The sequence below is a fragment of the Cygnus atratus genome, chromosome 3 (genome assembly GCF_013377495.2).
Source record: "Cygnus atratus isolate AKBS03 ecotype Queensland, Australia chromosome 3, CAtr_DNAZoo_HiC_assembly, whole genome shotgun sequence".
In the NCBI taxonomy this organism is placed as follows: domain Eukaryota; kingdom Metazoa; phylum Chordata; class Aves; order Anseriformes; family Anatidae; genus Cygnus; species Cygnus atratus.
Genome location: NC_066364.1, coordinates 96824775 through 96844003, shown reverse-complemented (window position 1 = coordinate 96844003; position 19229 = coordinate 96824775). Strand labels below are relative to the sequence as shown.

The 19229-nt window shown below is 44.0% G+C and overlaps 1 protein-coding gene across 1 annotated transcript in view; it reads left to right on the top strand.

Annotated features, from left to right (window-relative positions):
- Positions 1 to 1001: 1001 nt before the first annotated feature.
- KCNH1 (potassium voltage-gated channel subfamily H member 1) overlaps positions 1002 to 19229 on the top strand; it is a 179407-nt gene continuing 161179 nt past the window's right edge. The window contains exons 1-3 of the mRNA XM_035559434.2: positions 1002 to 1074; positions 12607 to 12730; positions 12989 to 13095. Of these exons, the coding sequence (XP_035415327.1) occupies positions 1002 to 1074; positions 12607 to 12730; positions 12989 to 13095 (304 nt within the window). The remainder of the gene's footprint in view (positions 1075 to 12606; positions 12731 to 12988; positions 13096 to 19229) is intronic.

Genomic DNA, 19229 nt, shown 5'->3' with positions numbered 1-19229 from the left:
TGTTTGCTGATAGGTAGGTAAAGGGAAAAGAACGAACTAGTTTTGTCCCTGAATGAAAAACCTATGTGAATTGAATACTTCAGAGAGTTTAAGACCTGTCAGAGGTTATATATGTCAAAGGCTCAGGGGAGGCCTTATTGCTCTCTACAACTACCTGAAAGGAAGGTGTGGGGAGCTGGGGGTCAGCCTGTTCTCACAGGTAACTAGTGATAGGACTGGAGGGAATGGCCTCAAGTTGCACCAGGGGAGGTTCGGGTTGGAAATGAGGAGACATTTCTTCTCAGAAAGAGCAGTCAGGCACTGGAACGGGTTGCCCAGGGAGGTGGTGGAGTCACCGTCCCTGAGGGTGTTCAAGGAAAGGTTGGACGTGGTGCTTAGGGACATGGTTTAGTGGGTGACATTGGTGGTAGGGGGATGGTTGGACCAGATGATCTTGGAGGTCTTTTCCAACCTCTATGATTCTATTTAAATATTTCATCTCATTGCTTCCACTGAGCTGTAATAGTAAGTAGCCTTAAATGATCGTAGGAAGGGGCTGAGCTCAGCGGGCAAAGCCTCGGGGGGTCGAGGGTGTCAGGCCAGTCGCCTCCCCGGGCCGGCCGTGAGGTGTTTCACAGCGCACTTCGAGCTCCCCGGCCGCTGAGGAGGCAGCCGGCCCTGAGGGACCGAGCCCCCCTCAGGGCCACCGCTGGGCCTCGCTCCCCGCCGCTCTGAGGCGGCTTCGAGCTCCGGGGCCCGGACGATGGCGCTGCGGCACCGGCCTGGAGGCGGCGGCGGTGCGGCGGGGCGCTGCCCGGCAGGGGGCGCCGCGGGGAGGTCCGGCGGCGGCGGCGGCGGCGGCGGCGGCGGCCGCGGGGCTGCGGTGCGCGGGAGGCGGCGGCGGGAGGGCTGATGCCGCACGGCCGTGCCCGCGGTCCCGGCGGAGGCATGGGGCGGGCGGCGGAGCGGGGCTGAGCCGAGCCGAGCCCTCCGCGCCGCGCCACGCCGCCGGCAGAGCGACTATGGCCGGGGGAAGGAGGGGGCTGGTGGCGCCTCAGAACACCTTCCTGGAGAACATCGTGCGGAGGTCTAACGGTGAGGCGGGGGCTGAGGGCTCCTCGGAGGGGGCAGCCGGCGGCAGGTGCGGCGGCACCGAGCCTCTCCGAGCCCCCGGAGCGGGCAGCCGCGGGCCAGCCGGCACCGGGAGGCGAGGGGGCTGCGGGAGGGTCCCCGCCGGGGAGAGCCCGGCGCTGGGCACCGCGGGGGGCGGCGAGTTGGGAGGCAAAAGCCTCCTGGCGAGGGAGTCGGGCGTCTGGAGGGCTGAGGGGAGGCAGCGATGGTTATTTTCTTTTTCCCTCTCGGAAAATTGCGCCTCGAATTTCACCGTTCGTGCGAATATGCATTAGCGTTATCCAGGTTCTCGCACTCCGGGACTTACCCTCGGGAAGCCTTGCGACCGTGCGGGCGGCTGTGTGCTTGCTTGAACCTGGGCACGGGCGGTTTTTGGAGGCTCCAAGTTCTGCCATCTTTAAGGCTCCCTTGGACTTCGGTGCCTTGGACTTACGGGGTTAAGAACTTGTGGTGCGATCGGGAATACGCAGGATCGAGCCCTGCTCCGAGACAAGGCGACAGGACTTAATTAAACAGTAGTCAGTCGGTTCTGATAAGGCAAAGACAATTAACCTCTCGATAAGCAGCTAGAACCTCAAATTATCCAAAGAGCGATTTTCAATTATTTTCAATTACGGGATATTATTGAGGGGAAAAAAAAATCGCCTTTGGTAAGAACATGTTTTCACACGGCATTAATCGTGAGGCTATTTTTACAGGCTGCCTTTCTCTGCAACTTCCCTATAGAAGGGGGTGGAAGCTGCCTCCCCGAAAAAATACTAGCTGTCCTCGTAGTGAAGCCTGCCCTCTTTTTACAAAATGAGATGTTAACGTTTCATCAGATTCGTGTTGTTTCTCTAGTCTTCTAACACCGGTTATCTACGGCTTTTCTCAAAACTGTCTTGAGTTTGGGAATAATTTCCTTCATTAAAAACCAAATTTCTCTGTTGGCTCTCAGTGCCAAGAAATAAAATATTGCAAAGTGCAATAAATGGGTTGAGGTTTGGACATGGGGGTATCGTGCAGGAGAAGCTTTGCTCCGTTTCTTCCTATTTTCCCCCATTAAGAAGGTGTCGTAACAGAGCGTGGTGCCAGACAGCACAGGTAAAATGACAGCACTCCATCTCCAAATGCTTAGCAAGTCCTGCGGGCTGTAATAAATACAGGTTTTTAGATGAAGCCTGGTAGGAAGTGATGCACCCTTCAGACATATTAGGAGAAGCTTTGGGAAGTGACTCAGGTTTAGCAGCCCATTTCTCCTGTAATGTGCCTTCTAGTTCTTGCTGTAATGCGATGCCGTCACATACAAGCGCTGCATGATTCAGTTCTAACGTGGAACCATCAGCATCTTCTGACGTCCGTGGCTGTCAGGAGACGAGCACGGTGTCCCCATTCTCCTCAGCCAGCAGAGCTGTGTCGTCCAGCGCGGGGACGGCATGGGAACAGCCCGGTCCCGCGGTGCCTGCCTGCTTGGCCTTTGAGATGCCCATGGGACGAGCGCTTAAACGGGCCCATAAACTTTGAGGTTTGGCTCTCCCTTCTCGGTTTCATTCGATTGGATAGTAACGTGACCCACAGTGAAACTATCTAGCCCCTTTGGGATTTGCCAGATAAACCCCGGGCTTGTTGTCAAACTCTATTTGCTGGCACCCATGAGCAAGTTAAGTAGTGCCAACAGATATTGCATTGATACATATATGGCAATGTTGTTAATTTGGGGATTCCCTTTGAAAGGAGAGGAATTTGCTCATGGAACTGAAGGAGGTATAACTGAGTAAGTGCTTCACTTGAAGGCACTTGTGTATGACGTGCATCTACAGTCACAGGTGAAGTGAGAAAAATACGTTCTTGCTCCAGGTTGTGCTGGGAGATTTAGCTCAGTGAAAGAGGGTTATGGTAACAACAAAGTCATTGGCATGCAACCACTTTTGGAAGCATTACTCTAAGGACAGCACAAGTGATGCCATTTTAACCAGTAATTTAATAATTATTTGGACGGCTTTTCGTATTAGGTGTGAGACTGGCAAGCGGATGCACCTTCAATGGCTAGAGGTAATAGCAGTATCTATAAGCATGAAAGTTCAGGGCTTTTCCTTTAGGGTTAGTATTTTGTTCATACCACACCATCTGTAGCAAGACGCACCTCAAACTCCAATGGTCCGAAGTCTCCTTATGAGTTTTATGGATGAGAGTTTCCTCTTAGGTCGCAAATCAGCTGAGATGGGTTCTCATCCGCTAAGCGCCAGCCAGAATTGCTATCCTAGGATCACAAGCTGCACACACGACAAACGGCAGTGAAGAAGAAACTGAGAATTTGTCAGCCCGTCTTGGGATAGGAGTGCCTTAATATAGCACACATGGGAAAGAATGTATGAAATGTCATCAGCCTAGACCTGTGGTCCTCATTTGGTCCTCTGTGATTTCTTCTCACAAGACCTTTTGGACGAAGTGTGAACGCTAAGGTTCTTCCTTCTTTGAAAGGAGCATCTCTGACATCCTTCCTGTTGGAAGTCTGGAGGAAAAAAATAAGGACCAGGGACACTACAACCCTGCTTGTCTGTATTTAATGTTTAAAAGCCGTGTTTCTGAACTAGCCATGTAGCTCTAGAAAAATCAATGTTGCATGTGGTGCTTGGTTGACAAAAATTTGTTTGAAGCATTGAAATATTTAAAGGCCCAAGCACCCAATGGGACAGAAAATGAGCCCGTGCCATAAAACAGTGCAGTACGTAAAGAATTGCTAGCCTCTGATGGTTACTGCTAATGTGATATTAATGTTTTTCTTGGGTAATGTAATACACCCCCAGTACACAAGCACTATAACAATAACAGTTATAATCTTGGTTCATGGCCAAGGCACTGAATTCAAATGGTGTGGCATGTTATAGAGAGAACTGATTCTGTGATATTCTAATGTTTTATCAATAACTGGAGGCAAAAATACTTTTATGTTCACATAAATACCAGCTGGATTCTGCAGTCCTTCCTTGGTGCATGAGAATTTAGTGCATGTAAGGATGGCAAAAGAGAGCCCTGTGTTTCCATGGCTTAGGAATTTCAGTGGAAGTCACAGATACTTTTCTGATTTATTGACAAAACAAGGAGGTTGCAAGAAGGGGAGGCTTGAGGGCATAAGGCTTGTGCGGGTTTAGTCTTGCTTCCCCTGGGAGCACCCTAAGGAGAGACCACGTGTGGAAGCAAACCTGCGCCCTTTGATGGGGAATGCAGTGAGTCCCCTGGAGAGGGAAAGAAAAAAGCACCCTGAGAAACAAATCCTGAGAATAACAGGTATTTCCATGATTTATGGCATTACTTCCACTGGAGACTGTAAAGTCTCAGTACAATAAACATTCTGCAACCTGGGCCTGCTAACCTTGTACCGCTGCCCGAGACCTAGGAGAGAAATTAACTTCATTATAAACAGCCCTGGAACTGAACAACCTGTTTTTGTGTTCAGCCAGAGACAAATGGGACGGAATCTACGACAGAATGAAGAACAAAACGGAGCTTTATTTTCGTATTTTTGCACTTTAATACAATGTTTATTTAAATGAAATATTTGCAAAGGATCCTTAACCTGACGGCACTGTTTCTGCTGCAGCCTGGCCCTGCTGCTTGCCTCTGGTTCCGAACCCATGAGCCTGGAGGCAGAGACATGGCTGCAGCTCATCCGATTAGGGTCTAGGAGCAGTGCAGGCATGCTGCCCCAAAGGCAGGGTTTACTAGTTTAGGTATTAGCCTGTTCAGTTCCAGACTCTGAGCTGTTACGTTGGAAGGGTACGTATGTACGGACATGACATGTTCTGCATCGCTCTTCTGTGTGCGATGTGCCCAGGGTAGTCGTGTCCTGGGTATCGCTGGGCTGCCTTGTACTGCCACAACACCTTTGGTAAATAGCATCAGTCATCAAGAAAGTATTTTCATTCTGAGAACAGGAGTGCTGCAGTTGAAATAAGGAAGCATAGTTTTGGGGTGGAGCAGGTTTTTCTGTTTCCTTCTGATAGAATATGTTTGGTTTCCTGCCAGTTCATAAATTCCCATAATTTACAATGAGTCTTCAAGCAGCACTAGGTGAAATTCATTCTTTGCAGAGGGCCAGCTCAGAAGCCTTGTGCTGCAGGTAAATTATGTCCCAGTGTGAGCTAGTGAGGTTCTATCTAATAGGGAAATGTAGTTTAGTGACTTTTCAGACAAAAGTACTGAAATGGACAAACTTAACTGGGTGCTGGGAAGAGCAACATTGAGGCTTTCCTAATGAGTGTCTTGGATAGGTTAAGCTATCCTAATTGTCAAGGCTCCCAAACGAGCTGGTTTGGAAGCCTGGAGCAGATCTCCAGGAGGCTTTCTTCTGCATGCTCTCAGTTAAAGGCTCATCTATTTTCCTGACCTCAGTGGGTTAACTTCAACGTGAAAAATGGCAATGGAATAGATGGGTCTGCCGAGAGACTACTCCTCTTACCTTGTATGGAAGGATCTTTGCCAAAGCCAAACCTTGCAAAAGATGGCTGTAAAACTGCTGGGTAAGATGGTGCTGTATGTGCAGAGTGGCGTTAGCTGAAGATGTTGCTTCTCTTACCTTCACTATGGCTTGCCCTATGCAAAGCAAAGTGAATGTTATCCTCTACAAATCTGGCATCCAGTGGTTGAACTCAAGTCTGTGCCCTTTCGTAACTAATCCTACAAGACTGCATTTCCAAGGTTTCAGGTAAAAACACGAGTGTGGGTCTGTCTGTTGGCACTGATTAAAACAAGACATCGAGACGTGCAGGCAGCAAACCTTCAAAAACTGCAAGGGAACAACTTGTAGCTTCTCTGTTAAGGACATTTTTCCAAACTGAGAATGAAACAAAAGAAAGGAGTTTGTTTCTTCTTGATCTTCCTTCTTTTCTAAGTTACCAATTATGGAGGCACCTTTATTTTCATCCACGCTGTTGTACAACTGGTCGGTACATCAAAATGTCTATTGACTATTGGCATTTCTTTTTCCTTGGTACATCTTGAGTTGATTATAAAATGTTTCTTTGCTGGCTGTTATTAGGCAAGAAGCTCCTAAATCTGTGTGCACATCTTTATGCATTTAGAAATGCGTTGACAACCAGATTTCTTTAAAATGACTTTTATAGATAGTAAGAAAAAAAAAGTACAACACAGAGATGATAGATAATGTGCTTTAAAATTAATGTTCTGAAAGCTCAAGAAGTTCTATTGTGATAATTCAACGTATCAATCCATTTCTGCATTAAATCCTAGAACAAGGTCGTAAAACAAATCTTAATGAAACCCATTCATTGGAGAATTTGTTAATGCATTTTTGTAACTCGTATAGCTAAAAGTGAGCAGGGAGTTAGGTCTTGTCAAATGCTTTTAAGGCTCTTGATGGCTGTAGCTATAATCAGTGAATCAAAGGGCTTTTTTAAACTGACGTAAGACCCATATAATTGATGAAACCAAATCATGCTTTTCCCTGGATTTCTTTTAAGATCAAACTGGAGGGGGAAAACCTGACCAATTAAACAGTGAAGTTGTGCTGTTAAACAGTGTTTTGAATGGAGCAGTGGATGACTTTTACAGCTGACAAACTTTCTAATTACTGAAAATTATCTCATGGTAATGTCACTTTTGTCTGACTTTTTTTTTTTTTTAATTTTTCAGTATGGTCAGTACTTCAGAGATAGGCACAGAACAATGCTGTGCATAAATTACATATGACAGCTTCTGTGCATTTCCCATTTCAGCTATTCGTCTTCCATTTTTCTGCTCTAATTTCTATTTTATTTTTTTATAATACAGATAATTAGAAGATTTTACAGCTACTAATGTTGGTAGGATGTATTATTCTTTTCAGTTTAAACTTTTTTCATGGTAGAGGCATACAGTGAAATACTTACTATAATAATGCATAATAATAAATTTTGAGATGGAACCAATAGTTTTTTATCTATTACTGCTGGCTGAAATTGGCATTCATTTTCTGTAATGATTCAAAGTGAGTCACTTGAAGTTGTTGTTTTAGGTGGTGTCTCTCTGTTATTTGTAGTAAGTATGATGAAATACATTTTTTTAATAATTCTTTTCAGTCTGTACTTGCAGTATGCTCTGCATACAGTGTAAGTCATGTTTGAATAGAGTAATATAATGTCTGCATTAGTGTTTTTTTTCAAGTTCTAGCAGCCAAGAGTTTTTAAATCTTATCTTTTTTTTCTGTAAAATAAATCTTTCATTATTTATAACTTCTATAAAACGTGTAAGCTAAAATGAACTTATCTATAGGGTTTTGTAATACATTGTTTTGCATTAGAGTGATGCTGTGGTTTAAAATAGTTTGATCTTAAGGTTAAGGATGTACAATTTTGAGGCCTCCATACCATTATTCTATGGAGAAACCATTTTTTTTTTAAAATAGGATATTTGAACACTGATGCTTTCCTACTCTGGAAATGAATGCTAGGAGGTACTGAGTGAATGTATGTATCTATGTAACACCACTGACTTCCATAGCAGAGTGAGGGTGGAAGAGCAGGATTTTGTCCTATTACTTTTATTCTACTAAGTGAATAGTTTTTTGGTCCTTTGAGCAGCTTTGTACTTTCTTTGAATGCAGGTACAGCACTTGTGTTAAGGTGCAAATTTGGTTGAGTCTTGTGTATTCGTCCCTGAAGTGTGAGCCTTGGATCACACAGATGCAAAGAAAGGATTGAATAAGTGGTGGAAATTCTTTTCAGTTTGACTTAATTTGTACTGATTGAGAGCCATATTTTGACCTCAGAAGTTACATTTGAACAACATAAGTAGTCTCTGTGACTAAATGCTGCTTCTTTTTTTTTTTTTTTTTCTCCCCAGAAAGGTAAGACTAAACATGAACAATACACACGTACCTATCCTTTGCAAACTGTTAAAGCAAAAGCATGGTATGTATGAGCTGTGTGGCTGTAACAGTTTTGACAGGTGTGCTTATAAGCAGCATCCTATTTCCACGCATTGGGTTCCTTACAAGAAACAAAACCAACTCTTTCTTTCCCATGTCAGAATGATACTTCTGGTGATACAGGTCACAAGTTTGTAAGTATCAGGGTTGTTTGGAAACTTACCTGTCCCCCATGCTTAAGCTTAAGCTGCTTGATGCCCAGCTAACAGAACAGTAACTAAGGAGGCTGTATCCCCCACCTCTATCCCCAGTGGCCATGGATAGGGTAGCAACCTCTCCTCAGTGAGGTAGTCCTGACTGGCTGCCTCTGTGAGACGCCTCTTGTCCTCAGGTGTTTTGGAGCTTAGAGCTGATGGACAGTTTCCATTAAATAGAGCAGTGCAGAAAGCAACACAATTCTGTAGATAGCAGCAGTTTTGGTGGGGCTGGATGTTGTAGAGGCTTGCTGTCACTGCTGGTAAAGGATCTGTGTTATTCAGAAAGGTGTTTTCTGGTTCTTCTGTGATGATGCATTTTGCAAGTGGAGGAAAGCACTGGTTTCGTGACTGAGCAAAATCCATCCTTACATTATGGAAGGAGTTAAAATGCTGACCTGGGAAAACGCAGGCTAGAGAATATGAAGTGGGGCATTTCACAAAGCAGCCAGCGCTGCAGACCCTGGTCACAGAAGCTCTCCCTACTTCTGCAAGTGATTGTGCTGCCTGTGAGATGCTGCAGTTTGTACAGGTGTTTCTGCAGCAGGAGGTGCTCTGTGCTGCGCCTCTACACGTTTCTGTGCCTCCCAAGTGTCTGGCTCAGACTGTGCCAAACGCAGCACGAGCCAGAACCCCGAGCCTTATTTATATGCGTTCAGACTCTCCAGCTCTGAGCTCAACTCTTGTCAGGGCTGATAAGAGGAGCCAGCAAGGCTTACAGCTTCTCCTTGGGCTGGGCAATACTGCTAACCTAATTGGCGTTGTGTTAGAAATTGATTTCCTGGTAAGGGAGTCCTTTAAGTCCTTTCAGAGAGGTACCTCAAATCACTAAATAGTTTGAATACCGCAGCTGTCACATGTGCATTTTATCCCATCTTTGAAGAGACTTTAGCAGTGGATTTCTCCTTCGTGGTCTTCCTCTGACCAGCTCCTGGCCTGGCCTTGTTGACCCACTTGTGAGTACTGTAGAGGCCTTGCTCTGTGATGCTCCAAGAGTTCACCAGAGCATCCCTCGTGCTTGTTGTGCAACAAAGCCACAGCTGCTTCCTGGCCTCTGGGACCCTGTGTCCCTGCAGATGGAAAGGCAATATTTGCTTCAGTGGCTGTTATTTAATATTTTCTTATGTTAGGAACAATTGTTTAGCAGATTATGAGCTGTCTCCAAGCAGCACGTTGTCAGGGATGTCAATGCAATTGAATGTAAATGATAGCAATGAGAACAGCCCTTCTACCTCCGGGTTATCTGTCAGAATAAACTATGCAGGGGAGTTATAAGTGGGAGTCCTTGTTTTACGCTGTGTCTTGCCAGCATTTGCACAGGCAAAACACCATTGCCTGAGAAGAAATGCAGGCGTGTTCTCCATGTAGGCACAGAACTACCTTTGTATCATTGTTTTGTCTTCAAAGAGATCTGGGAAGATGAGTGAGTAACTGGAAAGAAACTCCTATTTGTCTCTGAGACCCCTTCTTTACTGTGTGGTGTGAGGGCAGAATCTGTCCCCTCCACGTGCTGTGTGGACTCTAGGGCCTGTGAGGCCACAGTGGGCTAAGGAAAAAGAAGTGGGTGCAGGAGGTTGGGAAACCATTAGTGCAGATTGCCTGTCCCCTCACAACAGCGTCAGGAACAGGGAGTTGGTCACCCTGAGCCTGGTATCTTCCCAAGAAGGGCGGGCAGAGAGCGGTGGCTTGGAAACCTCTTCCCCGGCCTAGCGGTTTGGGTGCTGCTGTGCTACAGCTTCTCTTGGCGGCCTGGCTGCTGCGCTCACAGGGCAAATGGCTTCTCTGTAGGCTTCCAGCGACATAGGGAGTTCTAGAGCACTGGTCCAGCTTCAGTATTTACTTTGTGTGTTTGTGTCAAAGCTATGTAAGACCTGGACCACAGATGGTGGGTCAAGGTACATGAAGTGGAAACTTGCTAGAAGTGAGACACTTATCAAACAGTGGGATCCCCAAAACCTCTGACTTGCTCCTTGAATCGATAAGTGCACACGTTTTTGCTGTTGAAGGTTGATAGTTACATAAAGGTCTCTCAATGTGGTTGTAACTCTCATCTAAACCCAACCTGGATTCTTAGATCAAGCACTCTACCCCCACCTCCCTGGAAAGGCTCACCCAATATAGGCTTACAGGATTGCCTCATATGGATGCATAAAATACAGCAATCAAGCCACACTGACTTAAAAACTCATATGGTGAGGATGTTGGCATCCCTTCTCTTCAGCAGCTTGATGGTTAGAGCAGTCATTCAGGACTTGAAATGGAGGCTGAGCTTTCACTTCCCTCAGGTAGCCCCACATCTCCTAGGAGAACACCCAAACTGCTAGGCTTTCAGGAGGGAGGAAAATGTATGCATGTTCTCTAAGCAATCTTTGGAAACTCTGGTGGTCCAAAAAATCAGGCTTCATTGGCCAAAAGGTAGGCGAGTGAGAATGTGATTCTTTAGCTCCTGCTATAGTAGCAAAGAATCTTGGGTGTTATCTGTGAGAGCTGGGTTTACATAAAATCTGCAAGAAGTGGTCTTATATTAAAATATTTGGCATCATAAGAACTACAGGAGAGGAAAAAACCTCAATCTTAAAATATGAGAACTGGGCACCTAGGGGCTAGGCTGTAGCAGTCTCGCCTTTTAGTGCTTAAATCCCCGTGTGGACTTAGTGCCTTGTTTTTATCTGTAGAAAGGGGATATGAGCACTGTCCTACCTCATGGGCTCTCTGGTAAAAGTAGGATCTGCATGGTAATGGCCATTAGAAAAGTATGCTATATAGCTTTTAATAAAAAAATACCAAAAAATGAGCTTATTTATCTAAAGACAATGTTGAGATTTAAGTGTGCAAGGAAGGTCATTGCTTCAGTTAATAGAAGCTCTTCAAGGAGCTCTTGAAGAAGTGGAGAGAAAGGTAAATTTCCTTTTGAGAAGGGGAGATGGTGAGAAGGAACGAATGCGTGAAATAATCAACACCATTCAGATCAGGGCAGAACACAACCTAAGATTTATATTTGCATATTTTTTTGTACTTCCTGATGAAAATGTAAAAATATCCTAACAGTGCAGAGCAGTGTTTATAATAGACACTCAAAAGCACTTGCTTTAGCAATGAGAAATGACTTGGCTTACTTATTCATAGGAAGGGGTAAAAGACATGTATTGTTTCTGGAACAAAGTACTTCAACCAAGCAAAAACCATGGTATTTAGAAGAGGCTGTGAGAAACAAAGCAGTTAAAATGTCCTGAAGTTATACTACTGGTATATTTCATTCTAAAGAGTGTATAAAGATACACTTAATCTTGCTCATGGGATTGGGCAATGGATTTAGATAGCAACAGGAATGTTTTATTTAAACCCGCTTGAAGTTTGCAACAGGACAAAAAATTTTGAAAGAGGAAGTTAAAATAAACAAAACTCTTCACAATTAATAGGTAAAAAGTCTTGTTTGTGTCTCTCAGTTGCAGGAACTATTGATGACAGCTATGTATATTTGAGCAGCTGGGGGCAGATCCTCAAAAGCAGATAGCATAGCAGATACCCTTAGAGACTCCCCTTCGATATGGATGCCTTGAATCTCACGTGGCTGCCTGTGCCTTCTGTCAAAAGCTGGGGGTTCTCTGCAGCTGTGAGAGGAGCCACCACCTCCTCCTCCTGCATGTCAGTGCCCAGACACCAATGCTGCTGTCTGTCGTGGCACAGGTGTAGATAGTTGGCTGCACAAGAGCCAGTGCAGCAGAGAAGCAAGGTCTGGGCCTAGGATTGAGTATATTCATTGTTTGAATGGAATATTAATCATACAAAAGTAGCATTCAAAGAACCAGTGAGAATGGAGGTTTGAATCCTGCTCGTTCTTTTTTTTCTTACTGGCTGAAACTCATTCTAGCTTGTACAGTGAACAGAAAGGTTTTTCTGCTGTTGTAAGTATGGAGCCTAGCTGTCTGGTGTCTAGTTTGGGGTGCTGTGCTGTACACATCATACAGGGAGTATTTGAGCTTGTGTGGCCAGGAGTGAAGGTTGTATATGTTCAAATGAGAAATACCTCTTGTACTGTTTTGGCTGTGAAGAGGCTTCTCATTCAAACTCGAGTGTCGTGGTGGATCAGTACATGTGGCACAGGGGGAGCCAGTTTGATGAATCTGTCCTTAGTCAAGGCATGAATTTTACCTGCTTAACATCATGTGTTTCATTTGCATAAAATCATCCTCTTTATCTGTGCATGAGTAATTAATATTTTCTTAAAATAAAAATTGACTTAAAACAGGGAATAGTCCTGTTGACTGCATTCGGAGTAGTATTCGGGAAAAAAACATGCAGGAACGGAAGCAATGAGTTTGGGATCCCAAAATGAGTCTTTCTACTGACGCAACCGTAGCCTTGTCTAATGTCTAACTGATGTGTTCTTTCATACAGATACTAATTTTGTCTTGGGTAATGCCCAGATAGTGGATTGGCCCATTGTGTACAGCAACGATGGATTTTGCAAGCTATCAGGATATCACAGAGCAGAAGTTATGCAAAAAAGCAGCACCTGCAGGTATTTGGGAACAGATTTATTTTCTGTTAAATAGCTTGTAGTGTTGTGCTTCTTGCTTGAGGAAAACAGTAATCTGTTTATCCCAGTTCTGTCTTTTATCTCCTGGGGCTGCATCTGTCAAATATGCTTTTCAGGTGAAACAAAATCAAAGAAGGGCTATTTCTAAATAGGTTCTTTTCACACTGTAAACAAATGGCTTTGTGTCTTTGTCTCGTATCTGACTTGAATTCCTTGCTTTATTCCTTGCTTTATTTGCAGTTTTATGTATGGAGAGCTGACAGACAAAGATACAATTGACAAGGTCCGACAAACATTTGAGAACTATGAGATGAACTCCTTTGAAATCCTGATGTACAAGAAGAACAGTAAGTAGTTGATTGGTTTGTTTGTTAATGTAGGTGTGTAAAATTGTTTTAAATCATAACACGAGCTACAAGTCTGCCAGCCTGGAGTACTGTGTTTTACGTAGGGTTAAATAAACCCCTGTTCTGCCAGCTGATCTACAAGGGAGAAATGAGAACATTAGGGATGAAAGTCACTCATGGAGGCAGAGGAAGCTCTAATTTGTTCTGACCTTTAGAGCAATTCATGTGTGATGACGACACTCAAGATTTCATTAGCAATGTTAATGCCCAAGCTAGGTTTATGCAAACGATTATTCTTACAGAGAAGTTACTTTTAATTTTTTTCTCAAATTTGATGTAGCAAAACCAGTGTTTAGATGTGGCTTCATAATAAAAGGATGCCGTATTTTGTTTTAGAAGCTGCACTACTTCCTTTTGATGTCTTGTGATGAAACTGTCTTTGCTTTGGATAAAACTACTCCTTAACTGTAGCATGACTTTTTTCTAGGAATTTTAGTCTGTCTGTAACTCCACATGTCAGCAGATGAACTACTTGCCCCAAATTTGTTGCCCCACACCATGACTATGGCATTGCACAGTTATTTTCATCTACCTAATATGACCTGAAGTGCAAATTCACTGGCGTCTTCAGGCTGGCCAAATGTCAAGCTAAAAGGCTGCATTCTGTTACCTTCATTTTGCTCTTAACAATTTTGTTTTCTAACCATGAAACTGGTAGTGTCTGTGTACAGGGCAGGGTACCTTGCAGAAGCATCGTGTTAGCAACTTCTTCCCATTACTATGATGCTGTGATGATCAGTTTGATCAGTCTTGCTGTGGTGGGCTCGGGGTTTCTAACCGGAAAGTATAGCAATAATAGTAAGTATCACAGAAACTGCTATGATGCGATTTTCAACAGTTAACCTAATTGTTACCTTATTCTTTGTCAGAAGGAACAGTTTTCTGAGGAAATATAATCCCACCTACTTTTGTGCATGTAGCCATTGGTCTTTCTGTTGAAATGACCAGCTAGTATTGAGCGTGGAAGCAGTGCCAAGGCACATGCAAAACAAGGAGGTGATCTGAGACAGCCAGCATCGCTTCGTCAAGGGCAAATCGTGCCTGACCAGTCTGGTGGCCTTGTATGATGGTGTGACTGCATCAGTTGACAAGGGAAGACCAACTGATGTCATCTACCTGGACTTCTGCAAGGTGTTTGACATGGTCCCACATGACATCCTGATCTCCAAATTGGAGAGAGATGGATTTGAAGGGTGGACCATTCAGTGGATGAGTTGGCTTGACAGTCACACCCAGAAAGTTGTAGACAATGGCTCTATGTCCGGGTGGAGGCTGGTGGCAAGTGGTGTCCCTCAGGGGTCTGTCTTAGGACCTGTACTGTTTAGTATCTTTATCAATGACATAGACAATGGGATTGAGTTCACCCCCAGCAAGTTTGCAGATGACACCAAGCTGAGTGGTGCAGTCGATACACCAGAAGGAAGGGATGCCATCCAAAGGGGCCTGGTTAAGCTTGAGAAGTGGGACCATGTGAACCTAATGAGGTTCAACAAGTTCAAGTGTTCAAGGTGCTGCACATGGGTCAAGGCAATCCCAGACAGGAGAACAGACTGGGAGAAGAACTCACTGAGAGCAGCCCTGCAGAGAAAGACTTGGGGTTTCTGGTGTACACAAAGCTCAACATGAGCCAGCAGTGTGTGCTTGCAGTTCAGAAGGCCGGCTGTGTCCTGGGCTGCATCAAGAGAGGCGTGACCAGTAGGTCGAGGGAGGTGATTTTCCCCCTCTGCTCTGCCCTTGTGAGGCCCCGCTTGGACGCATCCAGGTCTGGGGCCCCCAGCACAAGAAGGTTGTGGGAATGGTTTTAAACTAAAAGACGGGAGATTTAGATGAGACGTTAGGAGGAAATTCTTCACTCAGAGGGCAGTGAGGCACTGGCACAGGTTGCCCAGAGAAGCTGTGGATACCCCATCCCTGGAGGTGTTCAAGGCTAGGTTGGATGTGGCCCTGGGCAACCTGATCTAGTGGTGGCATCTCAGGGGCATTTGAACTAGATGGTCTTTAAGGTCTCTTCCAACCCAAGCTGTTCTATGGTCATTGGAGTTTGGAGAGAGAACCACAGGGACTCACAAAGCTAAGACAATATGTATGTGCTGTAATGCTCATCTGTGGATGTGTGGAGCTGCTTGTTTTCTATCAGAATTTGTCTGCTCTTTCAAGAGCTGGTGGTGCCAAAGTACATGGAATTGGTTTCTCTCATCTTTTAGAGGAAAAAAGAAGTCCTTAAGAGGTTTTGTCTTCATCTCTTTCCTAGTCTTTTTGTCCTGTTCAAAGCATCGTGACCTGTGACACGATGCCATTGCTCAGGGCTTTTCTGGAGCACAGCTTTGCTAATCCAACTCGTTAGAAAAGCTGCATGCACTGTCTGGGTGGCCTTGCTTTATGCTTCATGCCTTCCAGTGCTACCCACCTCCAATGTTTACCTATTTCTTAGAGCTGATTTCTGTTCCTAGCTCAGTTATTGGCCGTAGGGACATATGCAGCTCACCTCTACGCATCCAAAGCCAAGTAAATAAGCTGCAGTGTGGGATCTGGGAGGACATGGAATTCTCTCTTAGCAGTGATTTGGCACCAGGAGGCTCTGCAGCTACTCTTCTGTCATTGCTGCAGCATATGGCCTGTAGTACAGCCTGGGGCCTCTCTGTCTTTTATGCAGATTTAAGCAAGGTAACTGTGGAGTGAGGAATATTTCCTGCCCTGCTGTGTGCTTCCCTGAGGAGAGGCGGCCTAGAACAAAGTCCAGCTGTGCAGGAGCTGTGTTGTGCGACATGCCAAAAAGCAGGGCTGCAATGGTTCTGCTACGTGCATGGAGGGTCACAGGCATGGGAAAAAGGAAAGCACAGAGCTTCCTTTAAGTTTAACAAAACACAGTGCTCTTATGTTTGTTAGACTTCCAGTTTTAAAGGTACCTTAACTACTGTTGGAGAGACTGACTAATAACACTAGAGAGCTGTAACTGAGCAGTAGCAAAAGAGGGGTGTCCTTGTGGCTTATTCTGAGAAAAACCTCATCACAGAAAATACTGTCTTGTTTACCAGTCTTTTAGCACCCAGACTGCTGTCTCCTTTGTCCTCGTAGTCACCTAACCTCTGCCTGAAACTATGGCAATTGCTTGCTTGGGCAATGAATATGATAGGTTTCAGCCTACTCTGAAGGCTTTGGAAAGACCCCTGAATTTTGTTAGGCATCTTTTTTTCCTGCTCTTCCTTTTCTTTTTTTTTTCCTCTTTCTAGTCTTCACTTATTCCATTTTTCTTCTTCAAATTAGCCAATAAATTAGCCAGGAAATATATTTTTGTTGTTCTTTACCTGTTTACTCCCTCCCTTTAAACTAACTGTTGTGATAAATAGCAATTTTTTTCTTCCATTTTTGTGCTGTTGAATAAATGGGACATTTTCGACAGCCTTTACATTCAATGTACTTCTAGCTGTTTTAACAATACAATCTCTCCTTTCAGGAAAAAAAAAAAAGGAAAATAAAGCAAGAGTATCAAGTGAACCAGGTTGTTGTTACTGCAGGTCAATCTTCATCTTGTATCTTTAGTGAATGCTTAAGAAATTGAATACCATGAAGTTTTTTTTTCATTGTTGTTGTTGTTTGTTGATTTTTTTAAACATGGCTTTCTTCTTCCCCCATCCCTGTGACACACGTACCCTTTGGCACTCTTAGATGTCAAAGAATGATAAATAAGCCCAAAATAGTGATTTGGCAGATTCTGCTTGCACTTACCTTTGTAACCAGTGCTTTCTACAGAGGTAGAAAAACAAGTTAAAAAAACAACAACTCAACCCATTCCAATTTATAGAGAGCAAAATTCACTTTGGGGGTGGTAGACCTTTGATTGCCCACTGCTAGGGAGAGTTTCTCATAACCGGTATTGATTTAAAACATTTAATAATTTATATTTGTGTGTGCTGTGCTTCTTGTGTCTGCAGGTGGATACTTTTGGTATATACATTGATAAACTAAATGTTTGCATAGGACTAGAAGCAGGAATAAGGGAGCCAGTGTAAACTGTCATGTAGCCTCCTGAGCCTGCCACTGAAATGTAGCTCCGTATTTTTCAAACATTATACACATCTGCATCCTTTTGTGAAATCCATCTGCATGAGTTCACTTACCCTCAGGAAGGTTAAACCAAAGTATTCCGGGTTCATAAAACTGATAAATTCCATTGACCTTGATGACTTCAAATGTGTTGGCAAACAAGACCTGCTGTCATCTCCTCTATGGTCAGTACAGTGAGACTTTCCAATAGTACTCCTTAAATATTTTATCTGAAGTAAATGGAAAGAAGATTTTCAGGCCTCCCTGTGTCTTACCCTTCCCTATACACACTTCCTGGTTTTGATTTCCCTGAAGAACAGGTAAACCATATCAACACGGCGGCAGTAGGGTGTGTGGTGAACCTTTTTATACTGTGTTGTTCCAGTGTCGTAGGATAACTCTGTGCATAGCAATTTCACCTTTGGGGGCTGAAATTGATTTTCTTTATCTTAGCATGTAAAGGTCTGACCTTTAGAAGCATTAGCTGTCAGTACATAGCAACACCAGGTACGGAACCATGAAGGCAATATCTTTTAAAGTGATGGAAATGTATTGTAATGTCTGCTATTACTGGCGCAGCGTGCTGAGCTCTCACGTACTGAGCTGGTTTGTTCTCACTCAGTGCACACTCTCTGCTGAAAGGTAAAGTCTATAGGAAGACTTTTGCTTTTTGTCTTGCATGGTCAAATGCCTGAGACTCCTCTGTGTTTCTAGTTTAAAAACTATGTGGATATAGTGGCTTGCCAAACTCTTCCAAATCAGCTTGTGTGTTAATTTGATATAGGACAAACTATTTGGTCTGTGGTGGTAGACAGAAACAATCTCACAGTGACCTGGGCATAAGTGAAACTCCAAAAAGGGTGACTGTACTGGTCAGCTGTGCTGTTTACATAACTGAAGTCCTGCTGTCTGCATCACTGCACGTAGTAATTGCTGCAGACACAGCAAGTCCTTCTAGCTTTTTCACTGCCATACTGCTTGACTGTTTATGTTCAGGGCAATAGCTGTCTGATGACCACTTGATTGAAACATGAATTAATACGGAAGTTGTACTGCTTTGGGGAGACTTGCCCTGTTCAGTGAGGAGGGTGAAGACATCAGCTGAATAGTCAAACGTGTTTTTTTTATTCTATGTATAAATTGATTTCATTCTACTTTGTGGAAAGAAAAACTGCTCATTGCAGTTTTATTTAAACAATGTGTTTTTTGTAGTTTTGAAAAACAGCTGGTAAATTGACCTGTTTGGTTAAACGGTTCAAGGTATGGAGCAGACCATGTTTAGACGGTGATTTTGATTTTCATTGTTAACTATTTTGGTTTGAGAGGAGGGAAAACTGAAGGGGTGGGGAGGTCATCAGTATGCTCAGGAGGAGAAGCAGGAATAGACCTTTAATGCCTCATTCACTTCCATGCATTGAGTTTCTGAAGGACCTCAACCAAAGTCAAATTGCATGTCGAATGCTGGTGTTCCTGGCAGGAGGGTGAATATATCACTGGCGAAATACACAGGGCTGGAAAAGAGAAGGAAGAGACATTAGTACTTGTGTTACAGATGGGAAATGATAAGGTGTGGAGATATTTACTGTATGTTGGTCTGGAGAAGATATGGGACCTGAATCATGTCTCTTAAAATTGTCTTGCCTTTAAGGCATTACCCCAAGTTCTATGCTCAAGCCAGTGAAGACCATTATGAGCTGCACCTGTTAATTCTCTAATTAGCTACGTAATATGGGTACCGCAAGACAGGCTGGTGCTACAGGTCACTGTCAGGAGTTCGTTGTAGATTTTAATCTTTTAGGATTTGTTCTCACTACTTCTCCACCAGCTTTGAAGTGACATTCCTTTTCTAGCAGGATTGGTCCTATGCCATTAGAAACACTCTGGATTCTTTCACTGTTGCTTGCAAATCTAACGGAAGCCAACATGGCTTACGAGTGTTTACCTCTTTGTTTGTGCATTGGCATTATCATTGAACTTCACCAGTGAGAGACTTTGCCAGAACTGAACACAAAATGTAAATGAAAGTAGAT